Source organism: Leptonychotes weddellii, chromosome 11 (genome assembly GCF_054177405.1).
Source record: "Leptonychotes weddellii isolate Sample4059 chromosome 11, ASM5417740v2, whole genome shotgun sequence".
Taxonomy (NCBI): domain Eukaryota; kingdom Metazoa; phylum Chordata; class Mammalia; order Carnivora; family Phocidae; genus Leptonychotes; species Leptonychotes weddellii.
The window spans coordinates 39,712,013-39,730,238 of record NC_138379.1 but is presented as its reverse complement, the minus strand read 5'-3'; the positions used below and the strand labels follow the sequence as shown (position 1 = coordinate 39,730,238).

Genomic DNA, 18,226 nt, shown 5'->3' with positions numbered 1-18,226 from the left:
TCAGTCGTTAAGCGTCTGCCTTCGGCTCAGGTCATGATCCCGGGGTCCTGGGATCGAGCCCCGCATCGGGCTCCCTGCTCCGCGGGAAGCCTGCTTCTCCCTCTCTCACTTCCCCTGCTTGTGTTCCCTCTCTCACTGTGTCTCTCTCTGTCAAATAAATAAATAAATAAATAAATAAATAAATAAATAAATAAATAAAAAGAAGTTCTTTTGCAAGTGTATATTCCAGAGCAGGACATGAAGAGCAACGTAGATATCCATCAACAGGAAAATGGATCAATTTTGGTATGTTCAAAGATATCCCCCAAAGTGATTTTGACTGTTGAGGAAAGGAAGACTCCAAAAAACCTATTGTAAATTATTTCATGGAAAAAAAAAAGAAAATTGAATGGAATGATTCAGTTACTTGTGTTTGTTGAGTACAGCATCAGCAGAAATCAGTATGGCTGCAAGACGACTCTCTCATGGACCACGTTTGAGAAGGATACATAAGAGAAATTAAGAAGGAAACATGTAATGCAGGATAAAAGTCTGGCTAGAACCTGTGGGTATAATGCAGCAAAGAGGCTGAATCTGGGGGGAAGAAAAAAACTCTAAAGACAGCAAAATAGTGCCTTTAAAGCTGTTTCTTTTGGATTGAGAACAAGGAAAGGAAAGGCCCAGTGCTCAGGCAGATGGTATAATGTTACGTGATGAAAAAAGGCAGAATTTCCAACTCTCAGCTTTTATGTTATCTTTATCAAGGAAAATGGTCCTCAATCTAGAAATGTTAAACACATCTAGAAGAGGGAAATGAATCTGGATGAGAAATCTAGTTAAGAAAAATGAGGTGAGAGCAATGAATTCAGGTTTCTAAGCCCAGGTGAAAGATGGTATATAGATTCGTGTCTTGAGTGTGGCATTACTCAATCCGAATTTGTTGAATGAACCAAATTAACCTCCTGGTGTTTGAAATAACTGGTAGATGTAACCTCTGTCTTTGGAAACCCATGGAGAATTCCAGAACCCAAGACTAAAGGCCAGTATATTTTCTATGTTTCACATCACATGGGAAAGAAATATGAATTCTGAACCTTGTCAAAATTCTAGAAAGGATTATTAAAGAAATTGTGAATATTTAGAAAGAAATTTAGAGATTACTAGGAACCACTGGTGTTTACTGAGAAGCTGTGAAAACAAATGTCATTTCCTTTTCTGGGTGGAGTTGTGAGGTTTTCAGTGCCAATGGACATGGCAGACATTGTGAAGCTTGATTTCAGGAAATTATTTTACCAAAGTTTCCTCTAACAGCCTCATGGACAAAACATAGACATGTGTGCTGGATGATCGGGTGCACTTAGAGTCTGTAGAACAGCCTCACCCAAAGCCTGAGAAGGGTCCCTGATGATGGGCCAGATGGCTCTGTTCTTGGTCCAGTCCCATCTGACATTTTGTTTTTCAATATTGCATAAAGGTCCAGGATGCCCATTTATCAATTCTGCAGAAATCCCAAAGCGAGGTCTGTGTCAGCTAGATAAAATATTCAAAAGATTTCCCTATGATGGAACAGAATAAACAAGATGATATTTAACAAGATACATAGAAAATCTTGACTCAGGTGAAGGAAAAGATCAGTTGTACAAATAGAACACGGAGTCATCAGACTTCACCACCGCCAGTGTGGAAAGACCACCTTTGTGTGCAAGGTAGTAAGAGCCCAGTGAAGACACATGGCAGCTAAGAGACCTTTGCAGCCCTAGGGTGCTGGGCTAAGGTGCAGGAGGGTCTCTTCACTCTGAGCTGTTGATAGTCTGTTTGATTCAGACTCCCTTTCAGTTGCATCCTGGAAAATGACCGTTACCATTTATTGAGCTTAAACCACGCGCCGGGGCTGGGTTAAGGTCTTTGTGTGCACAGTGAATCCCGCTGCATTTCCGTAACAGATGAGAAGGCTGAGCCTCAGGGAGGCTACGCTAAGTGTTCAAGCCCATGTGATGGGGTGTGGAAGAGTGCAAGTTGGATCCCAAGTCTGAGTTTAAAGTAACTTTTATGTTCTATATGATCTCTGGTCTATATACTTTATTCTTTCAGTGTTGTCATAGCAAGGGGACACATTGTATTCTATTTGGCTGTGCAGTGTTGGGTTTCCCCACTGAACTGCAAGCTCCCAGTTTCCCTAAGAGTCGAAACCAACGCTTATTCATCCCTGCCCCTCAGCACCATGAACATTACTTAGAAGATTTTGGTACTCAACATGTTTATAAATTCATTCATTCATTCATTCATCCAAGAAACCTAAGGAAGAATAACATCTTGCTTATTTCTCTCCCTCCCTCTCTCCCTTTTAATCCTTTCTGTGTAAAACTTGACTTAAATTATCCTACTTGAGTTAAGTACAATAAAGTACATAAAGTACAATAAAGTACAATAGCCTTAGCATGACGTTGAGGGGCCTCTATGATGAGATCCTCAGACACGCCCAGACCTCACCCTGCACCCCTCCATCCCCCTTAGCCCTGCCTGATCTCTGTCTCTACTGCCTTCTGTCCCATCCCCATGTCTTTGCTGACATTATTCCTTCTTGGAAATGTCTTCTCCCATCCTCATTACTTCCTCCCCAAGTGTTATCCATTCTTCAGCATCTCAGGTCAAATACCACCTTTCTCAGGAAGCCAGCCTCACATCCTGACCAGGAAAACTCTCCCTTCTGCATTTTCCCAGAGTACTTTTTTGCTGCTTTGTTGTTGCAGGAGTTTCCTAATGGTCTATTTTATTCTAGCTCTTTAAATCCATCTGATTCAAAAGAGCCTTAAAAAAAGAGAGAGAGAGATGGCAGGCATTATGCCTTACTATGTCCAAATTTCTCATGATATGTAGCATTATCTGTCACTGTATCCCCAGTACCTAAAGCAGTATTCAATACCTATTCAATAAATAGGTGTTATTAGATGAATGAATGAATTTATGGATGGATGGATGGATGGATGGATGGATGGATGGATGGATGGAATGGACAAATGAATGAATTCATCAGAAGTCAAGATCTGCATTATAGCACCAGTTTACCCATTAATTATATAATTTGGGGCACTTCATATAAATCTCTCTAGACTCAAGTGTCCATATCAATAAAAAGGTGGTCAAGAAGACAGGGAAGGGGGCGCCTGGGTGGCTCAGTCGGTTGGGCATCTGCCTTTGGCTCAGGTCATGATCCCAGGGTCCTAGGATGGAGCCCCGCTTCAGGCTCCCTGCTCAGTGGAGAGTCTGCATTTCTCTTTCTCTCTCCCTCTGCCTCTCCCCCCACTCATGCTCTCTCTCTCGAATAAATAAAATCTTTTAAAAAAAAGACAGGGAGAAAAGGGAACTCATTTTTATGGATGACTTACTAGGTACAAGGCAATATGCTAGGGATGTGACTTACCTTACATGCCTATAAGAAGGAAGGAGTGAGGAGGAGGGGGAGTGCAGTACAAGCAGCAAAAAGCCCAGGCTTAGGATAAAGCTCACTTGAGTTCAAGCCCTGGCTCTGCCACTTACTAACTGTGAGCTTGGGAAAATTAATCTTCTAAACTTCTGTTGTCTTCAGCTATCAAGTGGTGACAATAAGCAAACCTACTGGTGAGTCTGTCATGAGGATTAAATGTGATGTCCTATGTAATGCACGGAGCCCACTGACTGGCATGTGATCACTGCATAATAAACAGTAGCTTATTACTATTATATTGTGTGTCTTATTGCTCAGTTTAACCAATGAAGAAGCAAAGGCTCAAGGTCATGTATAACTTCCATCTGCTCTCTTTTCCCCTCTGCCTATGGGACACTCCAGTATAATAAATCCGTCTAGAATGGCCATGAGCTTTGCAATACAGCCTGTGTCCTCATTTCAGGGTGAAATACTAAAAAGCCACCTCCATGTTGCTACTTTTGAAATATGCCCAGATTTTAACATTGCATTATCTAAACCTTTAGCATCTAACATTGCGTATCTAAAAGCAGTGTCGGTTTTCTCATGGTTATTCTTACGCTCAGTGAAGGTCATAAATCTAAGTTATAAGAAGGTATGACTATAACTCTCCGAGTGAGACTCAAAGCTAATAACATTTTTTTTCATCATTTGGCTTTTCTTTGTGCAAAAAATGATGATGCCCATCACCACCCCTCTATGATTAAATGTGGCGTGGGTGTCTCTGCCCCATGAAGGGAGCCACACCCCACCTGGGCACTCAGTAATCATTTGATTTGGGAGAAGAAAGGGAGGAGGAGATAGTAACCAGCAGAGTTACTAGGCTTTTCTTTGGTGGAGAATGTGATGCATAAACATACAGAAGTTTTATAGAGAATCTACTAGTAGGCAAGAGAAGTTTCATTTGTGGCAGGACATTATCAAGATTATATGACCCTTGGAGCTGAAGGATTCCTGCCCTCAGTGTCCAAGAGGACCTCTCCCCCAGGGCATGCACAGGGGGGTTTGATTTGTCAGGCCCAAAACCTGAGGCATCAACAGGCCATCAGGGGGCTGCTGCCTGCTGAGCCTTTTTCCGCTACAAACATGGCCCACCAGCGCAGCTCCTAAGCAGGTTGATCATGGGGAGAGAAATGCCAATCTAACGCATTTGCTGTTGATTTCTTAAGCAGATTCAGGCACACAAGATGAAGCACAGCTTTTGCAGGAATGGTTTAAGCTGGCTCTAGAGAAGAATAAATTAATGCGATATGAGTCGGAGCTACTGATCATGTAAGTAAGGCAACACAGATAACAGTGAGTCCTAAAAGCAAAGGGGGTGGGAGTGGGGTGGCTCGCCCTCCCGGGTTGAAGTCCCAGGAATTTTTCTCCTCGTGCATACAGAATTGTGATTGAGGCAAATTGATATTTGGTGTCTTGCATATCATGTTGACATTAGTGCAGAGAATCTTCAGTTGTCTGTTCTCTCTGTGGAGTCCTATGGCTAAAAAGGATGTCAGGTGATGGGTCTGGAGCTGGAGAGCATTTGGATAAGGTATTTTCAATCTGTCCTTGTCGCCCAGACTGGTGGGGGGGAGGGCATCTGCAGTCACACACCTGCAATGGGAAAGCATGTGTCTGGCCTCTGAGTACGAACCCTGGGAAGGGCTTGGGGAGATCTACCTGGCCACTTCTTTGCATATTTAACATACTGAGGGACTGAGACCTCTCTGGTTGTGCTCTCTGAATGAGAGGTTGCAGCCTGGAAGGAGATCAGAAAGTAGAGGTGGATCTTATTATAGAGTTGAAGTCCCTCGGCCAGATGCGGACATATCTTTGGGGGTAACCATTCAACCCACTACACTAACCTGACCCCAGAATGACACATATTCACCTATGTCATCACAAAAGTTAATGGACCTACTTGTTTCTTAGGGGCAAGGCTTTTACTCTAGACCAGCAGATCTCAACTGGGGGCAGTTTCACCCCCCAGGGGCTATTCAACAATATCTGGAGACATTTTTGGTTGTCAAACTTAGGAGACGCTGCTAGTGTCTAGTGAGGAGAGACCAATAGTGCTACTTAACATTGTACAATGCACAGGATGCCTCCTCTCCTCGCCCCCCCAACAAAGAATTATCCAGCCTAAAACACCAATAGTGTCAAGATTGAGAAGTCTTGCCCTAGACCTATGGCAAGGCTCCAAGTCATCAAGAACACACGTCTGCTCCAGGCTGGCTGATCCCAAGAGAAAAAGGGTGTGAGCTGAGTTCACCTAGTTTCTTCCCAAATTTGCCTCTTCCTGGGTGAGAGTGAGTAAGAGTGGGGACTGGGGAAGGAGGCCAGGAATTACACTCATTGAGGTTCATGGACATGGAAAGAAAGTCCAGGAATGAGGAAGAAGGCATCTTCCTTAGTAATTATTTTTTTTTGATCACTGTTTTTTAAGTTGATACACGTGCTGAGACTCAGAGCAACACTTGTTCTTGCCCCCCGACTGCAAAGCCCTTTTTTTTTTTTAAAGATTTTATTTATTTATTTGACACAGAGAGAGACACAGCGAGAGAGGGAACACAAGCAGGGAGAGTGGGAGAGGGAGAAGCAGGCTTCCCGCTGAGCAGGGAGCCGGATGTGGGGCTCGATCCCAGGACCCCGGGATCATGACCTGAGCCGAAGGCAGACGCTTAACGACTGAGCCACCCAGGCGCCCCTGCAAAGCCCTTTTTACACAGTCATACCACCTGCCTATGGACCAGATCTGAATCACAACGTTCATTCAACAAAAACCTATCCAACACATTCTTGCTGCCAGGAACTGTGCTGGGTACTGGGGAGAGAATAGTGAGTGGGGCCACAGTCCCTATCTTCTAGGATCTCGTGGTTTCAGGGAGACAGACATGCAAACACACAGCACACCAGCAAGAAGAAAACATGGCGAGAGCTCCGTGGAGGCTTGTGAAGGTGCAGTCTGCGTAGGTTCTCCCTGGGAGAATCAGGAGGACGGCGGCTCCCACTGCTCCCGCTCGGTGCCTGGCTTCCCTAGTTAGCATGCGGCCAGAGCGAACCTTCTCCAAGAGAGGCCGGAGGGAAGAACTCAGGCCTGGGAGCTAGACAAAAGCAGGTGGGAGCTCTGTTAAAGGATTGATTTTAGTTTAGACAAACATCTTAGACAAGCAACTTGAGTACTTTGGGAAAGTAGACGCCAAGACAGGATTAGAAGTACAAGAGACGGGGCGCCTGGGTGGCTCAGTCGGCTAAGCGGCCAGCTCTTGATTTCGGCTCAGGTCGTGATCTCAGGGTCCTGGGATCAAGCTCCGCGTTGCGTCGGGTTCTACGCTCGGATTCTCTCTCTCCCTCTGCCTCTCCCCTCCCCGCTCTCTCTCTCTCTAAAGTAAATAAATCTTTAAAAAAGAAAAAAGAAAAAGAAGTGTAAGAGACATGGTGGGATAAAGGGGAATGGGAGAGGGAGTAAGAGGGAAGTCTCAGACCCTCTGTGGTCATGACACCTGTGAAAGGAGAGGGGGAGGAAAGAGAATTGGGCAGAGGAGACTCCGAACTGCAGTGCAACCCTGAGACCATCTGCCAAGCCAGAGGGAGCACCGGAGCAGAGATGCCATCAGGGGAGTCCAGCTCCAGGACTGCCCGCTGTGCTCTGTCATTGGCTGGGAGCTGCCCGGGGACCGCGTGGCCTGAGCACCACACTGAGTGGATTGTGCCTCAACAGTCAGCTCTCTGCACTCCGCCCAGAAAGTCCTCTCCTACAGGAAGCCTTGAGGGGTACACTTCCATGGGTGACCAGAGTGGGCCAAGAGAAGTTCAGGGTCAATAACAAAAGGCAGGATATTGAACATGGCAGGGATCTTGGCCCAAGTAGTAGGAGAAGTAGTAGAAATAAGACAGCGACAGCAGAGCGCAGCAAAACGACCCCCGCGCTGTGGCAGAGCTGGAAGGGACACCCCCCTTTGGTGTCTGTAGCAGTGAGCCTCTCTCACCTCAGCCTCTCTCTTCTCTCAAAACTCTCTCCTCGGGGTTTCTGTGATGCTGCCTTGCTTATTTTGATAGCTTTTCAGAGCTTTGATGGCTTCCTCCCTGGTTATATCTCTTTTGTTTGGCTTCTCAATGGAGGCATTTCCAAGCTCCTGTCTTCAAACTTTCCTTTCTCTATAGTCTTCCTTTTAGGGATCACCTGGTTCCACCCTACCATCTCTGAGCCCTGTGACAATCTGTGTGTGGTCCTCATTTCTCCTGAGTGCTCCAGAGTTGGGAACCTCCACATTGCACAAAGCCTAGCCTATCCCCTTGCACGCACATGGGATATCTCCAGGCATTGAAAGGTCAAGAAGTGCCAAACTGACCTTCACCGAGAACTAACTTCACTTCTTTTTTTTTTTTTTTAAAGATTTTATTTATTTGACAGAGAGAGACATAGCGAGAGAGGGAACACAAGCAGGGGGAGAAGGAGGGGAGAAGCAGGCTTCCCCGCAGAGCAGGGAGCCCGATGTGGGGCTCGATCCCAGGACCCTGAGATCATGACCTGAGCCGAAGGCAGATGCTTAACGACTGAGCCACCCAGGCGCCCCTAACTTCACTTCTTGACTCTGCTGTTTCTATTGGTGGAAACAGAGACCCCAGCTTGATGACTCCAAAGCATCACTCACGCTTCTTTCCACATCTCCTACCACCAAATGGATAGCTGTCTGGATGTTTTTTGCTCTACCTGGATAAAATGGCTCACTCCCGTCTCCTCCCCCTTGTTTTGTTGTTTACCATATTCAGAGATTTGGGAGTTGTTAGAGATGATACTTGAGGTCATGTTGCCCCTAAGAGAGAAAAGAGTTTTAGATTGTCATTCCTCTCCCCTGGATTATACTAGCCATTTCTTAATGATCCGTCTCGAGGATGGCCTGAGTGGCCTTCCAAACGCCCCCGGGGATCACATTCCAACCTTCAGCTGCTCCAGCGTCTCTGGACTTGAGCGTATCCCAGCAAGCCCTTCTCGGCTCCTTCAGCCCCGGACCTTTCCATTTAGAGAGATTCCAAGACCCCAGTTTTAATAAGAAAAAAAAAGCAAAAAGACTACAGCAGCTATAGTCCGTGAGCTTACTAGGCAGTGCTTCTAGGCAGATCTTCGGTATTTACAAGGTGTGAACGTTCTCTTACCCCCAGGGCCCAAGAATTAGAATTGGAAGATCATCAAAGCAGACTGGAACAGAAGTTAAGACAGAAAATGCTCAAGGACGGTGAGTACAGTGATAGGAGTTTGGGCCCCCATGAAGGACATTTTTCCCCGGAAAGGCACTTGCCCAGAGCATGCAGCAAATCCCAAAGCGGGGAGCTCTTCCCGGCTTGGGCGAGCAGCCTGGAGGTGAACGGGGAGGCTGGAGAGGTGCAAGCCCCCAGCCAGCATGGCAAGGCACTCTGGCTTCGTTCGCCTGGGCTGCAGGCAGTGCTGGACTCCATCCCATCAGCTAATAGAACGAAACCGTTCATTCACTTCTCCATCTATTCAGTTTAGAAAGACTTGCGGAGAGTCTCGTGTGGGCCTGGAGTATGAAGAGCACCCCGGCTCTGGGGTCCCACTGGGGAAGCCAACGCGCAGACAGGTGACTGTGGTACACATTGGGATGATTGAGACACCTCCCAGGACAGGGGCGCCGAGGAAGGCGGGCACTAGACGCCGTACTGGCCATGGCCTTCCCCACATGCGCCAGGCCAGGGCAACACGCGTGAGAAAATGATCCCCACCACGAAGGAGGGAGAATGAAATGAATTCAGTTGACGCGCTGTCCTGATTTATGTGTTCATTGGCTCCAGCATGCTGGGCGTACTCAATGTTTTGTGTCTGTGCGTTTGTGGGACCAGATCTGTGCATGGCTTTCCTGCACTTAGACCTAGGTCTAAAAGGACAAGTTCAACATGTTCAGCAATTTCTTTATACCTCATGGACCAAACATGGCACCTCCCTATGGGGTTGCCTGGTACAGGGGAAGCACCTAGTAAATACTGGATATTAGTAAATATTAGTAATCATCGTGGTTGTTTTTACTTAGGCATTTTATCCCCATTTTACAGTTTAGAAAACCGAGTCTCAGCACGGTTGGCATGCTCAAGGTAAGTAGTGAGGGGGCTGAGATTCAGGAACAGACCACCACAGACTCAGGGTCTCCTGCTCTTTCCCACATAGTAGTGATTTGTAGACCTTCTTTATAGCAACAAAATTCTATTTCTAGCAAAATCCTTATAGGGCTGCACTATATAGAACAGATAAAATTGGTATACATCATTTATATTTGTCAGAAGGGCTCAGATGAGTCCGTTGATGAGAAGCCAACATTGAGAAAGGAATTTTTTTTCTCTGTTGATTATCAAATAAGGACCAACACTGGACTAGACCTAGATTAACAAACCATACAGCATAATATCTGATTTACACACCTAATAAAAATTTAAATTTGCTCCATTTCAGGATGGTAAAATAAATACCACCAATAGACCCCATTAGCCACCTTTGAATTTTCTTTTCTTTTTTTTTTTTTAATTTTTACTGAGGAGTGAGGATCATACATTTCTTCACACCTCTCAGGTGTACAAAAAAAAAAAAAAGCCTTCTTCATTTTGACTATGCCTGAGCTCATCTTCCACAAAAGCTTTATCCCACTAGTTAGCAAGAAAGAAAAGAACTTTATTTATCCCTCTCTAGTAAGCTCAGTCTGACGCAATAATTTAAACAGTCCCTGTAGGAAGTGCTCAGTCTCTTTGGGATGAAAATGTTCCGTCTTGGAGATGGCCACCTTTACCTTCTGCCCTTCTCCCTAAGGCCAGGTAACCGGGCAGGAGAGGCAGGTTTGTGTGACTTTGAGACGTTAGGTATCTGTGCTGGTTGCTTTGACTCACTGAGCCCCCACACAGCTGTGTCCTGTCATTGGGCCGCCATTCTTTCTGCTGGCATTTGCAGCCAAGGTGGGTAACTCGCATCCTCCACAGCCTGGCCCCTCCTTAGCATGCCTGGAGCCTGGTGGCATTCCCTGGCTTACTCAGCCTCACCTCAGCACATCCTCCATTCAGCTTGGCCAGACGGTCTCCACTGTGGGACCACATCACTCCTCAACATGGGGGAGCCCTATGACCAGCTACCTTTGGCGACTCTGGGGCTGGTGGGCACTTCTGGGCCCCACTGGGCCATACACTGCAGATCGAAATCTGGGGAGCCAGACTCAGACCATTCTCTGCCCAACCACAACGTACTGCCCCATGTTTACACTTAAGGTGCCCTTCCAGCTGGCTTCTTCCCAGAATTCCAAACAAGGGGCAGGGTAAGAATCCTTTGGCCCCCAGTGTTCCCACCAAACGGTATGACATTTCCTGGCCCAGAGTAGAGAGGCTGGAGCACAGAGCTCTCAACCTCTGCTTCTCTCTTCTCTCTCCCATAAAACATGAGGTGCAAAGGGAACAGTGCTTCTCCCCCTTCCTTTTGTCATGTGTACCTTCTTCCTGACCCTGTCCTCAGGACTAAGCCTGGTGTGAGAAACAGTGGCCCTTATCTGCTCCAGGATCGGGCTCACTGCCTACACCCCAGTTTGTTAAAGGGAAGGGGCGAAGGTATTTATTATAAAGTCCTCTCCCAAGGCAGTAATCTGGTTGACAAGACTTCCATCTGCCTTAACATCTATTTTGACTGTCAGAAAGTCATTACTACCTGTTTCTTACTCTTTCCCTTCCTTTTATAGCAATCTTATGTCCCCTAGGCAATCGGATGCGTCAGGCCAATTAGGAAGAAGCTCTTGTACTCTGAAGGCAAAAGGGAAAAAATAGTTACAGTGTGGAGACACAGTCCCATTGGCCAACCAGAGCCTTATTTTGCTCTTGCCTGGTCTCTACTCAAAGGACTGAAATTTGTCATTCACTACAGATGAAATAGGATTCTCGTCATTGAAATCGTAGCCACCAATGTGGATGGTTTACTTAGAAACTTTGCACATAGATTTCTTTGTTGTAGTTCAGACATGTTTAGGGAAAACAGCCTTTTTGTTGTTTTGTTGGTTTCTTTTTTGCGGGGGAGGGGAGGCTGGAGGACTTGGTCGGGCTTGGCTGATATTCTTTTCCTCCCAAAGGGATTTCCCCCTGTTGCTTTATATATATTCTCAAGATGAAAACCGAGCTGACTGCAGCACAAAGCACCTTCTTTGCTAATCTGTGGCTTTAAGAACAGTTCCCTGGTGTTAAATTCATTTCCTTGTTTTCTCCATGGAAATTAAAAGGCAGAACAAGTCCAAAACAACCAAGAATGCCCACGCCAAGAACCCTCTCCCTGGGCCAAATGTTACCTGAGGTCCCATGCTTTTCCTTTTTTGTTTTTTAGAGAGCCAGAAAGATGAGAATGATCTGAATGAGGAGCGAGAAATATTCAGCGAGATGATGCAAGTGATTGAACAAAGGGACAGACTCGTGGACTCCTTGGAGGAACAGCGCATAAAAGAAAAGGCTGAAGACCAGCACTTTGAAAGCTTCATATTCTCCAGGGGCCGTCAGTTGAGCAGGACATGAGCAGGCCCAAGGTGTTCCCCGCCCCCGCCAGGGTGCCGGCTGAGGACGGATGGGGCCAGGCACGCCCCACACACTCACAGTTCCTTTGGCAGGATCTGCCATACCTGGAACTTAAGGGATACCCTATTGCCATCTTTTCTTAAACGCTAAAATTCTTCCATATGGAGTACAGCTGCCCGAGACCCTTCCAGAGATTATAATGAAGAAAATACAAAGACTGTTACGAGATCGGCAGTCCCTTTGGCAGGTCTCACATTGGAGGTGACCTTGGCAGATGACCAGCATTGTTTTCCCAAGAAAGTGACACAGAGATCGACTTTCCTGCTGCCTTTATCATTTATCTTCCCAATTCATTGAGTTACACATCTTCAGATTTTTAAGAACCTGCCTTTTCATTAAATATATCCATATTTGCCTTTTTTTGCATGGATGACCGGTTTCCAAATGTCAGAAAGAAGCAGCCGCAGTTTAAAGATTAGGTTAATATTTAAATTGTGTTTCCAGAGAAAAAGGAGAAACCTTGAGATTACTGATTACATAAAGCAAATAACTCATATAGCAGGTGTTAATTCAATCCAGGGTGAATTTAATTTACCAGTTGTATTTATAAGCCTTAATATAATATACATAAGCAATGAGAGTTTAATACAACATTTGAGCCTTAATTTTATTTAAAAAAAAAAAAAAAAAGGAAAGAAAACTTTGTCCCTGGAAAAAAAAGCATTTCTAGAAAATGAATAGTTTTCCAGTGCTTTTTTATATAACTGTTGGTGATGGCAAAAAGGGAAACTCATTTGTTGATAAAGTACCAGTGAAGCTGGTGCAGTTACTGAAAACACACCCATTAGTGATCCAAGGTGAAAACGCTTCCCGAAGGCAATCTTCTCAGGTCCAAAGAGAAGCATCTCCTACACTCTCTCCAGGGATTCCCCAGGAACTCCACGGGACAAGGACAAAACCACTTCTGACTTGACCGGGGAGCTGAGTGCCGTGATCCCATTTACACTGCCGGGACCAAATCCCAAACTGGGTCATGGATTTTTTTAAATGACATTTTCAGTGTGAAAAGAAAGCCAGGAGATGGAGTTTTGTGCACTGACAGGGGATTCCTGGGCCCTTCTGATGGGTCATATGGGAACCAAAGAAAACTGATCTGTTTTACATAGTGATCTGTTGTCAGAAAGTATTTGATTGTTTTTCCCTCAATGGGATTCTTTGAAGATTCAGGCTGTCGCTGACAAGAGACAGACTGAGGAACTCTTTGTTGTATGTTTGGCCTCTCTCATTTCTGCAAGTGTGTAAATGTGTCACTGAACAGAAGGTGCTTTGCAACAGTTGGCTCTGACCAGAGACCTGACTCTCCTCCATATAAGTTGACCATGAACCACTTCTGTCTGAGATGCTGTCCGCACATGCCAATCTGGCCAGCCAACTAGCCAGAAATTAGAAATGTAACTGGATTTCCCAAGCCTGCCAACATTTGGGGTGGGGTTAAATGCAACCTTTCCACGGCATACCAAAGTCCAAAGGTTGCAGTTCTCTTTTCCTTTCTACTTTCCTTCCTTCATCTTCCTTTTTCCTTTCTTTTAAAAAAGAATCAGACCTTCTAGTGCGTGAATTCTTCTATAAGGGAATATGTGCAGGCATCTATCTATCAAAACTGTGCCATTTATGGCTATTTATTCTTATTTATTTATATATTTGGTGGAGATTGCTAATATGATTTCCTCTTAATTCTGGTTTTCCTGCGTTATACTACTGACACTAAGATATTGGTATATAAGCTATTTAACATACAAATAACCCAGATGTTTGGGGCAGTGAGTTGTATAGTATTAAAGATTTATGGAGGTAGTTAAAATAATATTTTCAGTCATTAGGTATTTAAAGGTAAGACTACAGATACTCAGGAATTTTATTTAAAGAAAAAAATTCATTTAAATAAAAAAGATATAGAACTTCAGTTTTTATTCTAGAATGTTTAGAAATATCTGAACCCAGTCTTTTCTGTCAGTTACATGAAAGTGTGCTATTTGGTGCTTGCGTACCTTTAACAGAGGATGCTCACATGTATAGTGTCTGGGTTGTTATTATACAAAAGAAGTAATTGCACCTTATTTTAATTCGTTCTATTTTCATCTAAAAGAAAGATTCTCCCAAGAGGGCCAAGAAAGAAGGTGTTTCTTGGCCCTAGTATTCTGTTAATAGATGAGAGAAGCAATTTGTTCACTTTCTCTCCCAAAGACTATGTTCTGTGGTTTAAGGCTGAGTCTTATCTGGCCAAGTTGAAACATAAACCTCATATGTACCAGCCTTCTACTTACACCGGCTTTCAGCTTAACAGTACATAAAACCATTCCAATGAACACTTCCAAAAGGACACAAATAATGTTGCTGTTGAATTATTTTGAATAGTTCCATTCCTTATTCACAAATAAAGAATGTTCTAAGACCCTCAAAATGTGAAATACTGTACATTTTAAAGATAGGTTTTTTTAATGCAATATGAATAGGATTATGATGAAAACAACTTCTTCTGTCCCGTAAAAGAACACTCATGATCGAAGCTGGACAACGTAAGACTCTGGGTGAAACATAAAGCCCCAGTCTCAGATCATATTTTAGACGCAGGCTCACACAGCTTCTAAGTTAAACTAAAGGGCTCATGATAGTTGCAAGTTAAGGATTTTACTTAAGATGGACTGAGAGGACAGTTCTTAAGCTTGCTCTTCCAAACCATTCATTTGTTGATCTGTTTAACAAATATTCTCTGATTGCCTACAGGGTCGTGCAGCCCCGAGTAGGGGCTGGCATAGAGGGAAGAATATTAGTCCTCCGCTCCACCCAAAAATAAATGCAAAGATAAACAAGTACTACTCCCAAATAAATACAAAGATAAAGAACTATTTTTATTATAAGCATCAGCCTATTCTACTCACATTTATCTCAAGCATAAAGACTTTTACCCCCAACAATTGCAGTGCTTCTTTGGCGATAAACATACGTTTGTTTCTAAAACTGTGAAAAATAGTATCAAGTTGTACCGTTTCATTTAAACCTTGACTTTGGCAGTGCTAGGCTGCTTGGAAGCAATCAATGCTGAGATGCAGCATGTTAATTGCAACTGAGAAAGGAAGTGGCAGGTGTTTCTAACTTTGATGAGCTGCAATGAAATTGATGTTTTCTGCATTCTGGAGGCACATGACAATTCAGCAATGTCTGTCTTCCCAGGAAGCAGATTTACGGGCTTTTCCTTCCAAACTGAAAATGGCAGTGAGTCCCACCCAGGTGGCTGATCAGAGAACTACCCCAGCAGGGCAGAGGTGGCAGGGGGCAGCTGGGGCTGCCACATGAACAGAGAGAGTGGCAGTCATTGGATGTGGTGAGCTCGAATGTAGTTTACTGTAATAGGAAGGTTCACGTACAGGGAAGCGTGTACTATCTCACCTACTGTTTATCTTCTAACCTCACTGCTGAGTAGCTTGTAAGAGATTAATTTGCTCCAACCATTGGAAACTATTCATGTGGACCGAAATGCGTTACATGTGCACTGCTATAAATACTGAAATGAACCAAAATTAAATGGTTTTCTGTTAAAGGAATCAAAACGTTTTCATGTGGGCTTGGTCTGGCACTTAGGAGGGCAGCGTCCATTCCATTTCTTTCTTTGCAGTGAAAGGAACGGGGGAAAGCTTTGATTTCGAGTGGGAGTCTGTGAATTAACAGTTGGATGCTTTATTCCCACCGGGGCACCTGGAAGGACTTACCTGACCAGCAAATCGGACTGGATTGGGAAGAGGAGTGAAGTCAAGCCTCGGGTCTAATTTTTCCCACAAAGAAAGTGACCCTCAGAGCTGGGGAGGGGGAGAGATGGAGCCCATCCTGGTTCCACTTCACCGGTCCTCTTACCTTCTTACCTGGCCTGGCCTGATTTTGTATTACATTCACTCAGCAGGAATGCTCCCACCTGCACCGAACTGGCCTCTTTCTTCAGTGAGCACTTTCAAGACCGAGTTTGTTTGTTTCCACTCTTAATCCCAGTGCATGCAAATTTACATGAAATGTGGCCCCACGCACGATACACCAGAATTGCCACATCAGACTAACCCAGTGGCCAGTCTCCAGCATTTCACACCGAGTTTCCCCATTGTTGGAAGGCTTTGTCTGCTGATGGAATATTTGCCGTGATCCATTTTTTTCCATTGAATATTAACAAAAAGTAAACATAACTGCAGATAAGAGCCCCTGTTTTGCAAGCGCTAACATTTCGGCAGCAGGGAAAGCAGCAGCTAAGGCCAGCCACTTTTGATGGCACTTTGCCAGTGTTCTTGTGCTCATGCTGGGGCTCATCTGCCCTCCTCTGGCTCTCAGAGCCGCAGACTCTAAGCCTTTAGCTGGCCCGTTTGCTGCAACTCACCATCCCTCAGCTTTCCGGGCATGCGTGGTAGTGTCATGCTCACTCCATCTCCCAGCTTATTTCTAGAAAAATGAAAAGCAAAACCAATGCTTTGGGCTCCCCTGAGGAGCCCTCAGACCCTGATCATGGTACTGGATACTGTGAATTCAGCTCATCTCACCTGCCAGGTGCTGTAATAACCTCTGTAAGTGCATTATTGCATTTAATCCTAAAGCAAAATCCTTCCGATAACCCATTCTGGAGATAAGACTGAGACACAAAGGCTCAGCTTACCTGGTAGTCCAGGTACGAAGCAGTAGAACTGGGGCTAGACCCAGACGTCGGCCTCCAGAACCTGGGCCCTCGACCACCGGGCTGTACAACCTTACCCTGTGTCCCCACCTGGACCTGCACTTTGTTTTCCTGCTCCTTCTCTTCCCTAGATCAGTTCCCATAGTCACCTTCCCCCAGCACATCAGTGCCCAGCTCTGCTCAGGGGAAATCTGGGCATGGAAGCCAAAGCTGCCCCTTTGAAGTGCTTTGTGTTTCCATCCAGCCTGCATCTAGCTATACTCTAACATGAGAACAATCTTCTAGAACAGGTAAGTTACCTAACCTCCACCACCCCTCACAAACATCTTTCAATAAACATGATACTCTAGGAAGATGCATCTTGTTTATCCCGGGTGACCAAGTGTCCCTGACACATTGCCATGGACCTCAAATAGAGAAGCATGGCATGACATCATCAAATCCCAGGTCCCAAGGGTAGGGAAGCAAGAACACAGGGCTGAAGGGACAGGAAAAGATGAGGACAGAGGGAGCGTCTTGGGGACCAGCTGGTTTTTGCAGGCCCTTAGATCAGGCAGAGGCAGAGAGGGGCAGGACAGGAGTCACCCGAAAACAGTACTCATGGTCCTGGGTGAAACGGAACCAAATAACCTGTTATTGGAGCAGCAGGTCGGAATACGTCTGAATTTATTTCCTTTCTCATCCCCAGAATAATTGAAAATGTTGCCATAAGAATTTGGGAGAAATGCATGTGTGTTTGTGTGTAGTAGTCCCAACACCGTAAGTCTGTGATTTGAAAACAAATCAATAGCTCAAGAAAAACCCAACAAGGATGATCATTCCAAACACAGTAACCCGAGCTAAGAGTCACTATTTCAGGGCTCCAGTTCCAGTTCTGCCTTTGCTCACTGGAAGCCTCGATTATGCCTTGATGTCTTCATTTGTGAAATGGAGCTGAACCTTCCTCTCTTCCTCCGTCCCTCCCTCCCAGGTTCCTTGCTAGAGTCCGTCTGCTGTATCTAGGCTCCAGTTTTAACATGGGAATGGCCAGAATAGGACTTTGTCATTGGAATGCCATGGTGAATCTTGAACTGTTCTCATCCCAACAGTAGAAACAGAAAACAACATCTCAAATCTCAGTAGAACAGGGAAGAATGGGGGCAGTTCTCAGGAGAGGAGGTAGAAGCTGTAAGCTAGGCCAGGGACCCTGCTTCCCAGTGCACTGTCACCTCCCTTTTGGGACTCTGTGTCTCCGAGCTGGCCTCTGCTGACCTCCTTGGCCAACGGTTTCTCAGGCACACCCTGAAAACACCACCTGGCCATGGTGACTGGCTTCCAGCTCATGGTTAGATGTAATAGTTCTCACCTGCCTCCCTACAAGGAAATACCTAAAGTATAAATAGCCTTAATAGCTTCCCTAGCAAAGATGGGAGTGGAGACTTGTTCTTCCAGGCCACAGGAGTCTGGAGGCAGGTGTGGGAGGAAGGTGGATTACAACCGTGACCACCATGACCTTGCTCCTACAGTCATACCTGCCTGGGAAAGGGTAGGGGAGACAGTGGGAATAATATCGT

General features: G+C 45.2%; 1 protein-coding gene across 10 annotated transcripts in view; it reads left to right on the top strand.

Annotated features, from left to right (window-relative positions):
- Window positions 1-15,574, top strand: part of MICAL2 (microtubule associated monooxygenase, calponin and LIM domain containing 2) — a 213,540-nt gene extending 197,966 nt beyond the window's left edge. For 9 of the 10 annotated variants that reach the window (XM_081798584.1, XM_081798589.1, XM_081798587.1 and 6 more), the window contains 3 exons: window positions 4,612-4,714; window positions 8,588-8,661; window positions 11,781-15,574. In XM_081798584.1, coding sequence (XP_081654710.1) covers window positions 4,612-4,714; window positions 8,588-8,661; window positions 11,781-11,965 — 362 coding nt within the window. In that variant the 3' untranslated portion in view covers window positions 11,966-15,574. The remainder of the gene's footprint in view (window positions 1-4,611; window positions 4,715-8,587; window positions 8,662-11,780) is intronic. The other variant, XM_081798581.1, reaches the window with a different exon arrangement.
- The last annotated feature ends 2,652 nt before the right edge of the window (window positions 15,575-18,226 follow it).